Below are 10,552 nucleotides of genomic sequence, written 5' to 3'. Positions count from 1 at the left end.
GATAAATATTTTTATTTTTTTGTTTGCTTCATAGATAATACAAGGAACGCATCTAAGTATCAACACAATTTACAAAATATTTCATATGCGTTCATATGAAATTTCACCAAAAAATACAGTTCGAATATGTGTTGTATTATTCGAATTGTCTAAATCTTGCCCACCAAAAAAATGCATCGTAAAAAATAAACCTAAAAAATATATTCTGATGATTATAAATAAAGATTTCTCCTTCAGCGGTGCATAAACTATTTTAATGCAAACGTCATACGGAATTGCATTGTTAACTTTATCCGCGTTTTTATTATTTTTTTCTTTTTTTAATACATCTTAAATATTTACGTGTTTACACAACAAGCTCGAAAATACACTCTCAAATGAGCAACGTGCTGGCGGATATTAAATATTAGAGTTCTTGAAAAGTTGTGAAACTTGTCTGTGTGCTTGTCGCGTTAAAAAAGTTCTCATTAAACTGCTAAGCGACATTCCCTGAGTATCGTGTCCCTTTTTGACTCAAATACATTCAAGCGTATTTATAAATTAATAACTCACGTTTCTCTTCGCAATTAACTGTCGACTTCCTAACAAGTTATATATTAAAAATCTTGTGTAATATCGATAGATTTCCGTATGCAAGCAAAACGTAATTGTTTTATTACTTACTGTAATTTTTACACCAAATTTAACGAAATTTGATCAGTTCCATTATCATACTTTCTATTGATATTAATGGTTTGATAAACTAAAAAACAATATCGATATAATTCAACTAATATAAGTCGAATTTTTATTTGAGCAAAAGGTTTAAAAATTTAGTTTTATTTTTCATAACTTGTTTACTTCATAACTCATCGAAGAGTTATTATCACAATAGAAAATTGTTCCCCAGATTACAATCTTGTATATATTTTCTCGATTTTGTTATGTACTGGGGTACATTATATTATATCATTGACCATTGAGTTTAGGCATGTACTATGGCATGACAAAAATATAGAATTCATTTTTAATGATCTTCAATTAGACATCAAAGAAAGATCAACAGATTGACTAATTCTATGCACCATCAACACAATTATGCGAGGAACTCGTTATTCTCCATGAAAATTTCATTTTTGTCAAACTTATAAAATTGGATATAATTTCGTATGCAAATAGAGAGTTAACAATTGTACAATTACAAAAGTCATGAAAAAGGCTTTATATCGTGGATTTTCATTTTTACACGAGCGAAAATCCTTGATTATGTTGGATAGCTTGCAGTAATTTATATTTCAATCTTTCGCGCGTTTGATAACGTGGCAAATCGAGCAGATTGAAGCACGTGTGCGCGGCAGGCAAGAAACGTTCGTCGGTCATCGGCTGTATCGTTATCTGCAACAAAAATAAATATCATAATATGATAAATTAATTTTTGATGTACAAAGATTCTATAGCTATATATCGATATGATATCATTCTTACCTTAATAGCTTTCATACCCTGTATAGGTATTCTGTCACTGCCTGTTAAGAAAAGTAAAAATTTCTTCTTCTCCTCTAATGGCAACTCATGAAAAACCTGCCAGAAGAGCACGATAGTGGGGTCGTTTTTGGTATAGCCCTCCTTATAAGTGGCATTCTTCTGTAATTCCTCCCAATCATAGTTTTGATTGCCAATTACCAGTGACATCAATTCGTGACTGTGAAAGAGCTCTAACACCCTTCCTCCACATACCTTATGGAAACCCTTATGAAATGCTTTAAATTGCGATTCTACCGATTTGTTCAGTATATAGTCCACATAGAGATTCACGTACTGTTGCCTACATAGACAAAAATATTAATCTTTCATACTTTTATGGACATTATCAGTGATGATATGTGGATAAAGCTTACGTACTTATTTTTTAATGTTACAGAAACTTTGCTACCACCAGGTAGCAAATCGAAACTTTTCTGCTCACCGAATACTTCTCTAGTTATTTCGAAATTCAAACAGAATACTTCCTCAAAGTCTGGTTCATTGTAATCGAGAATACTCTGCATACTTCTGCAATTAAAAACGCGTATACTCGTTAATAGTTTGTTAATTCATCTAGAATCAATGATCTTGGAACGAATGTCAATGTCAATGGAATATGACATACTTGGCCATTACGGGTGACATATCCTTGATATCATTTAGTCCAACCGATTCACCCAATAGCTTCTTATATAAGGCCAGTGGAAATGGTAAGTCGATGATTATGAAATTGTAAATAGCCAGGCCACAGAGTAGGCCGATCAAGAAATACATAATTTCATCCTCCAATGTGTCCGAGCTAAACCAGATTGTCCTCGTCTCTTCATATTCTTTAAACATACCATACTTAGGATCGAGAATCTCTCGCAAAAGAAGCATGAAAAATTCTTTTTTTACACCACCTACGTCTTCGGCTTCCTCGCCGTGAAATTTAACCTGAAAGAATTCGAATACAATCATGCAGATATATGTACTATATGTATAAGGTTTTAGAATCTTCAGGTCAAAATCTTTTGATCCTTGAAAGATTATTATTTATTATTTTGATTAATTATTTGATTAGAGAATGATACTCACTCTAAGTGGTTTCTTCAACTCACTAGAATCATACTGAGACAACTGCGTCAGAGTATCTTTGACTATATCGTTCCGCGACACGTTCAACATCACAAATTGATTATAATGCTGAGAATTTACATTAGCCAAACCAAACATCATATCTCTTACAACCCGTGATGCTGCTTCATGCATTGCGGATTGCATCTAATATAAACACAACATATTGTAAAATACAATTATTTCTTAACAATTTGTATTATTTTTTATACCTGTATGGCTTGATCTGTTTCGAGTAATGTGGTTTTTGCTTCAGCATCGAATAGAAAAGGATAATTGCAAAAGTATATTTTACGGTACTGAAAAATTGCAAGAATTATAATGTGCAGCAATATATTCATATTGCTTCCTTATAATTTCCTCTATATATGTAAATTAAGGAACTCACTATGACAGTTTAGAGATGACTTACATAAGACCGATCCTCTTCGGACATCCACATGAGGTAATCACGGTTGATATCTATATGTTGCGATAATTCTGGCAAATGAAATGTCTCGTAGGGTACTCTTATACCAGCTGCTATATTTAGCCTATATAGTAATTGTAACAGCTCTAGGAGAACTTTTAGATTTTCATTCCACAAAACAATCTACAAAAAATACATGCTCTAAAGTATTATAACCGTATGTATAAGATCTCTCTCTCTCCCTCTCTCTCTCTCTCTCTCTCTAAAAAATTTCGAATTTTCATTATATATTTTATTTTTTGTAATACTAATTTTTTCTTTTGCAGTAAAAAGAAGTAAAAGTACTGCCAATAGAAGTATCAGTTTGATTGCGTTTACGTTAAACGTATGATTTTGAAAAGAGCTATCTATGCTATGGGAAAACTCTTGAAAATCTCAAAACAATCTTTGATATTTTCTGCATATATCGTCATTCGCTCTATTTCTACATGTACTTACCTTTTCCACTGTTGATTGCTCCACAATGTGCAACACGGTGGATTTGTAAATCCTCACTAGTCTCTCGAAGTAGTATGCCGAGGCACATGTGCTCCACCATATGCTCACAATTCTATAAGCCTCCGCTTTTAGTTTTAACACAGCTTTGCAGAATGGTATCTGTAAAGAGCTGTAATTTGATTGATTTGTAAAGCGATGATATAGTGGTAACGTTATGTACACTCTCAAGGATTCAACATCGAGCGGAGAATCGGTGAACGATGGTATTAGACTATCGGTTATACATGTAAAAATCTGAAATAAGAGAATACGATGTTGTTATTCAATATTATTCAATATTCTAAGTATATTTTGTACATCATACATCTTAAATCGTACCAATTCTTGAATTGTATTGTTCTCCAATTCTGAGATAATTCCGAATAATCTAATCGCGCGGTCAAGATCAATCCCATGATGTTTGCTCGAACAACCATAATGCTTATCATTAGCAAGTAAAAAAGATGCATTTATACACGCTTGACTTGTGAATACAGTTTCTAGATAACTGAAAACATTGGATAAATAATTGAAATCCATATAAGTGAAGCTGTGGCACAAGTCATTTAGATCAGAGTTGTGTAATCTAATATCACGCGTGAGTAAAGAAAAAATGCAAGCGAATGTTTTGCTCAGATGTATAGTTTGATATTTCTTTAGATCACACAACTTTTCTTAATTAAAATATAATACATTTCACTCACGTCATTAATTCATGATTAACTTGCGAGACTGCTGGGACCCTTTGACAGTCAGCTAGTTTTTCTTCTGTCACTGTAAGAATTTGGGAGGTTGACCCTAATATTCTACAGTCATCTGGTTCTATATTATCCTGTAGATATTTAAGCAGAAGTAATTTCCCGTCTATTATTATTACAGAAACGAGGCGAGATTAAATATTTTACTGCATGTTCCATTTTTTTCTTTTTTTTATAAAAATCAGAAAATAAAAGATAGCTAATTTAAACTTGAAAGTTTGGAAGGAATAAATTAATAAAAAGCTGTGTATGTGTGAGAGAGAGAGAGAGAGAGAGAGAGAGAGAGAGAGAAAACACAAGTGAGATGAGAAAACACACACTTCTCTTGGGGTAATTGTGGCAAAACAATGATCAGCGCCGCTGAAAATGTGTCTAACGACACAATCGATTTGTGAACTACAGTACAGATCCAACTTCATCGATGATCCGTTCGCCGAAGACCACGGTCCCAGCACGACTTGCGGCGTTGTGGCACTTCGTGAGGCGCGATTACCTAATTGTCCAGCACCACCTAGACCCCACGCATAAACTCTACCTCTAGATGGTACTAAGGCCAGTGTGTGTCTTTTGCCACAGGATATCTACATAATGTAATATATATATATAGAATATTATATATAATATAAATTATATAATTAAGATTAATATAATACATACACATTTAATCGAACAAGAAATTATAATCCAATATTATATTTATAAGTTATAACTTACTTGTGTTACTGTGCTACCCATCAATTCCATAACTTGTCGCGGTAAGATTTCATTCATACCGTTTCCATGACCTAATTGACCATACATTCCAGCACCGCAAGTAAACACTCCACCATCCTGAAATAATCACAGACAATAAGATACCATTGGGATCCATTAATTTTCGAAATACAATATTACGTGATGATAAAATTTACCAATGTCAAGAATACAGTGAATTCCTCACCACATGCTGCATAACATACTTTTGCGTTTCTTAAAGTACGTAGCTGGCACGGCACAGTTCTCTGTTCTGTATCATTTAGCCCCAATTGTCCAAAAGTATTTCGCCCCCATGCAAATACAACTCCTATTCGAGAAAACAATGAATATAATCAACATTATGTTGATGCGTTTAAACAAACATCGAAATCGAATGATACCGAAAGATTCGATTCTTCAATAATATGCCAATGTAATAGAAACTCACCTGATTTTGATATAACTACAGTATGATATCCTCCGCATGCGATAAATGCAATTGGTACAGCAGCTAAAGCAAAAATCCTTTTCGGTTTTATTTCGGTAACTGTGTGGGATCCTATTCCTAGTTGTCCCTCTGTATTACTACCCCACGCATACAACTCTCCGTCATTGGTCAGAGCAATCGAATGCTCTATGCCACATGCAATCTGCACTATCATGCTTGTACCCAATGCTTTTACCATACGTGGTGTACGTTCTGTACAATCAACACTATTTAACCCTGTGGAACAATAAATAAATAACAATTATTAGATTTATAACTATAATTTAGAGGAAAAGTGTCATTAGAAATGTTATTTTAACATATTAATATACAAAATTGTAAATAAATATATTACCTAGTTGACCCTTCATATTACAACCCCAACTAAAAAGTTGTCCCCATTCGTTCACAGCCACAGTATGACAACTGCCACAAGCTATTTTCTTGAATACAAATGCATCCAGGCCAGGTATCAGTTCTATTTTAGCAAAAATTAATACAAAACTGTACGATCTCTGACAAATATCACTAGCTCACATATTTAATTGGAAATTTTTATCTTTAAAAATTACTTACGCAATCTTTTCCTTGCCTTTTCATGACCAAGTTGTCCATAATCGTTATTACCACAGGAATACACTTGTCCATCATTTGTAATGGCTACAGTATAATTTTCTCCACATGCAACTAAAATTTTAATTTTTGCTGATATTTTCTTGTAACCAAAATTTTATCCTTATACAATTTTTCGAGGATCTTACTTTGTTCAACTTCATTAGCTTTTGCAAAATCCACTTGCCGAGGCATAAAAATATTCTCGTCCTCAATACCACCCAATCCCAACTCTCCATGTATAGTACTGCCCCAACAAAACATTCTCTTGCAAATTTTGAATCGTTTTGCTGCTAAATTACTTTCATCCGTTGAATATCTTTTCAACTGATTTGCCTACAGTAACAGATATATATTCCAAATTAATATACATTATTAAATTTGCATTAAAAAAATGTCCACGTATAATACCAAATATTATATATTTATTAATCATTTAGTTGACAAAACATCAAATCAATTACAAGGTAATGTTGGAGCATATTCATTATTGTTTATTTATTTATTATTAGTAGGGAAAAACTTTTTCAAATTGAAATAAATTAAATTTTTATGTTTATTAATAGATATATACATCTTAATATTTATATATTTTATATGAATCCATTAAATATTAAGATGTTTTATGCCCCTTAATTTTTTAATACTGTGTAGTATTATACATGCCAATAAGCATTTATTTATGTAAATTTTTCTTAATACTTGGTTTCATCAAAGAATGAATAATTCGTTCATAGAATATATATATACACTCATTTTTATTTTTTAGTCCGTAATGTAATATATATAAACATATCAATATAATATGTTTTATTGTCACTCTCTCTCAAATCTGTCTCTTAAGACAAATTAATTAATAAAAATCACTAATGTTTCTCTTTGAGTTAATAACACGAGGCACAATTAAACATCATAACGTCACTTTACGAACGAATGATCCGTAGGTGAAACCGAGCATACCTAAAAAGAGGATACTATGTAACATTACGCCGGGAAAAGAATCGCGCGTGTCAGTGACTAACCATATTTATCTGTATCTCTCATAAAAATGTCAGGCTTGCGGGCGGAACGTGTTATTTACGTGAAACGCGTGGTACGTCCTAAAAATAATATTCCTTTGTAGCGACAACTCTCCTTCGTACTGTCCCGACAGGGGCTCGCGATCGCCTCGGGGGTCGGGGATAAATCAAATTGTGACGGCCACGAGGATGCGGCGACGTTTATCGCTATTTGCACGTCGCATCGTGAACGTGAATCTTATCCGCGGAAATCATAAAATTTCTGACTCCAAATTCCAAATCGAAGATTTTTACGTGCGCGAGACGCGTTTTTATCTCGCGCGTATTTATATATATATATATATTGTGAGTAAAATATAACGGAAGAAAAAATTTTGGGTTTGTGCCGACGAGCTCAGACGCTTGGTGCAATTGAGAGGTTAATCCGAATACTTTCACAAACAGCTATTTAGGTTGTCACTCGAAGATTCTAGAATAAATTTTCTCTTACGCCATAATACCCAAAAAAAAGAAATTTATCGGATTTTTATGATATATCTAAAAAATAAATAAAAGATGAGACGAGTGATCGTTTTTTGAGGACAGATTCCTTTTGAAACATGATGTAAACTGTAAACGAATGATTTCATATCATAGTGAATTGGATTGTTCGCGATCATTCGTGGTTCTAGAACGAGGAATGACACTGCGCGAACATCGTGACGTCGAGTGCGAGGAGTCACGTTATTTTTGACAAATAACGATTTCTTCCCTCGTTTTTTTTTTTTTTTAACGAAATCGAATCTTCTAATACCGTAGCCGCGAGATACGATCCGTTACATTCTTTAGTCGAAAGTTAATTATTCAAAAATATAAATTACGCGATAGAAAAAGAAAGGACATATGTCATCAAAATTCGAATTATATATCTGAATATTTCATCTGTATATCTCTTTCCAAGTAAGACTACAGTGTAGATAAAGATAACGAATCACTGACTCGAAGTTGGCCGGATTTGAATTATAATACCTGAGCTCTCCTCCGCGATACTGATGGTTAGGTTGTCATGTTCCCAGTGTCCCCACACGACAACCAACTCGACGTTTCGTTAAACGACGACGACTCAACGGCAACACGCGCGAGCGAGATGAAAGGAATCGGAGGAACGCGATGTCTCCGCCGTAGCATAACGCGAAGGAACAGAGAGTGCGTAATTGGATTCCTTCATTAAAATCTCATTACGGTTAGGCACTACGTTGCGCTGCTTCACTTACATATTCGGTCGTTGTTTTTTAATCTCGTCGAAAGCAGACTGACACAATTGAATCAGTCGCGGCGAGTGCATGTGACATTGTATATTTATTTTCTTTTCTAACGATCAGACATAACGCGCGCTTAATCCGGCATATGGATACAGACACTGTAGGGGGGAGCATAATTATATTATTTAAATAAAATAAAATTGACTAAATAAAATTGAATTCTGTTTCGCTTTTCAGAGAACAATGGATACATGACGCAAATAAGTTAATTATCGCGTCACATGCGCATCAGTTATTAAAAGAATATATAATTAGATAAGAAATAGCAATAGATGAAACACATGTCTTTTTTCAAAAGATCGTCTGAGTCACATCAGGAGGATATATTTCGGAAAAAGGTAACGTGTGAACTACAATTTCGATTCGAATATCTATATATATTTTATTATATAATGTAATTAAAAATAGAGAGAAATATAAACTATAAATTGAAGAATTTAAATGATTAAAGCATGTGCCGCGTCAGACCGTGGTGGGGAGAGAAAAGGTTTGTAGAAAGGGAAAATATAACTATGAAAAGATATACGTGGATACATAAACATATCAGTCATAAACAGTAAACAATACGTGCCGCACGCAACTGTCAACTATCAACATCGTGTTATACATACGCACACGTATATTTTAGATGTTCAAATTTTGTCTCTTGCGAATCGAAAAATTCACATTAGTGTACTGTTCAATGAATGCATGCGAAAGTGAGCGTATGTGTTTTTTTACGCGACATAATCGAATATTAGTCTCTTGTCCGAATTATTTTATTTTTCAAAAGCATTTATCCGCGCGTTTACATACATGTGACATGTGCGTTCGTGATTGAATTGAAGACAAATTAGCTTGAATCAAAAGCGATAATAATAACGCGAGTTATTCGCACTATTATTATTATCCGCGGCGTGGAAAAACAATGCGGCGCGTCTTGATAGCGCGCATGATTCGTGCTCGATCGCCTCTTTCGAGCGATAATATATCGCGAGTTATCCGTCCTATGTGTATTATTACTTCCACGGCGGGAAAGCGAGCGACGCATACGCTGCGCGAGCGCGCGCAGCCCGTCTTTCGTAACGCGCATGATTCGTGCTCGTCTCTCTCTCTCTCCCACTCTGCCCCCACCACTTCGCGGCGACAGATCGAGCGGGCGGGCGGCGGCGGCCATATTATCAGTGAGGTGTCAGTATTTTCCGAACGTGACGGGATTTTTGGGTGTGGATCGTGCGATTTCCTGTTTCGCTGGCCGTGTCGCGAGGTAATAGTGCGAGTGCCAGGTGGACCGTCGTGAATGTAGTGCGGCACACGTGTCACGGGATCCTCGGGTGCGTGCAAACAGAATCAGGTATGTAAAGTGCGTCTCGTCTCGTCCTGTCTCGTTTCGTTTCGTTTCGTTTCGTTTCGTTACGTTCCGCTCGTGTCGGTCGATCGGCGGTTCGGTTTCACGCTCGCCCTTGTCGTCGTGGTAGCTTTGTGTCGCGGCGATTCACTCGCGAAGAGAATCGCCGCGGCCGGCGATCGGTGACGAGATGAAAGAGGCCCCCGTCCTCTGCCATCGCGCCACCGGCATCCGCGATAGTGCGCCGATTGTCGATCTTCTCTGACCGATAACTATGTCGATTTTATCGTTTCTAACTGTATTTAATTACGCCTCTTTTCTTTCGAGATGTATATACAATATGAAATTTAGTACGCGATCCGGAAAAAAATAAAAAATTGAGTAGCAATTACAAATGTGTATGTCTAATTATATAGCGAGACATCGAGATTGAGCTAACCGCGTTTACAGTTTTTTTTATATGTTTATTATGTATATAGAGTAGAGCTTAGAGCGCGTGATTTGCGCTGGAGAGAATGAAAAATATGTGAAGTTTGTCGCGAAACTAGTTCAATTATATATTGACGTGTCTCTATGTTATGTACACACACACACACACAAATCTAAAATCTGTATGTAATTTGATTTTCTTCCTTTATGAATCACGTTTACCAACGTTGATTAAGCTTTATTGCAACTTGAATAATTCTTTTTCTTTTTATAAAGCATAGTATTGACTACAATGTATATTAATATATATATATATATA

General features: G+C 35.0%; 2 protein-coding genes and 1 long non-coding RNA gene across 7 annotated transcripts in view; 2 read left to right on the top strand and 1 right to left on the bottom strand.

Moving 5' to 3' along the window:
- Nucleotide 1: 1 nt before the first annotated feature.
- On the bottom strand, nucleotides 2-8,563 carry LOC115244022 (probable E3 ubiquitin-protein ligase HERC4). Of its 4 annotated transcripts, XM_029821370.1 has the most exons (19): nucleotides 7,180-7,313; nucleotides 6,307-6,493; nucleotides 6,122-6,232; nucleotides 5,901-6,023; nucleotides 5,507-5,782; nucleotides 5,235-5,386; nucleotides 5,038-5,154; nucleotides 4,644-4,904; nucleotides 4,270-4,397; nucleotides 3,905-4,073; nucleotides 3,527-3,820; nucleotides 3,032-3,211; nucleotides 2,832-2,918; nucleotides 2,581-2,766; nucleotides 2,406-2,439; nucleotides 2,129-2,333; nucleotides 1,882-2,031; nucleotides 1,465-1,804; nucleotides 2-1,374 (listed from the first exon to the last, which is right to left on the bottom strand). In XM_029821370.1, exons 1-19 carry the CDS (start codon nucleotides 7,180-7,182, stop codon nucleotides 1,222-1,224), a joined length of 3,156 nt encoding a protein of 1,051 aa, XP_029677230.1. In that variant the 5' UTR covers nucleotides 7,183-7,313; the 3' UTR covers nucleotides 2-1,221. The 4 variants fall into 4 exon arrangements, with proteins under 4 accessions (XP_029677230.1, XP_029677232.1, XP_029677231.1 ...); XM_029821372.1 differs by lacking the exon at nucleotides 7,180-7,313 and adding an exon at nucleotides 8,430-8,563 and having other exon boundaries at nucleotides 2,129-2,439; XM_029821371.1 differs by lacking the exon at nucleotides 7,180-7,313 and adding an exon at nucleotides 8,185-8,319 and having other exon boundaries at nucleotides 2,129-2,439.
- Nucleotides 7,410-8,907, top strand: LOC115244026. Of its 2 annotated transcripts, none has more exons than XR_003885298.1 (3): nucleotides 7,410-7,521; nucleotides 8,232-8,361; nucleotides 8,655-8,907. It is a non-coding gene; the product is annotated as an uncharacterized LOC115244026 (long non-coding RNA). The 2 variants fall into 2 exon arrangements; XR_003885297.1 differs by having other exon boundaries at nucleotides 7,462-7,594.
- A 687-nt stretch (nucleotides 8,908-9,594) lies between these two features.
- The window catches only part of LOC115244023 (moesin/ezrin/radixin homolog 1), a 28,840-nt gene continuing 27,882 nt past the window's right edge, over nucleotides 9,595-10,552 (top strand). The window contains exon 1 of the mRNA XM_029821375.1: nucleotides 9,595-9,810. The gene's annotated coding sequence lies outside the window, so the exon portion shown is untranslated. The remainder of the gene's footprint in view (nucleotides 9,811-10,552) is intronic.

The sequence above is a fragment of the Formica exsecta genome, unplaced genomic scaffold (genome assembly GCF_003651465.1).
Source record: "Formica exsecta isolate Colony F162 unplaced genomic scaffold, ASM365146v1 scaffold79, whole genome shotgun sequence".
Lineage (NCBI taxonomy): Eukaryota > Metazoa > Arthropoda > Insecta > Hymenoptera > Formicidae > Formica > Formica exsecta.
This window is presented reverse-complemented; position numbering and strand designations above follow the sequence as displayed.

Excerpts from the sequence above, each read along its gene's own strand:
- LOC115244022 (XM_029821369.1), bottom strand. Across the intron at positions 5,783-5,900 it reads TAATATGAAGGGTCAACTAG|GGTTAAATAGTGTTGATTGT; the intron begins GTAATATATTTA and ends ATTGTTCCACAG. Across the intron at positions 4,074-4,269 it reads GTTAATCATGAATTAATGAC|TTATCTAGAAACTGTATTCA; the intron begins GTGAGTGAAATG and ends CAATGTTTTCAG.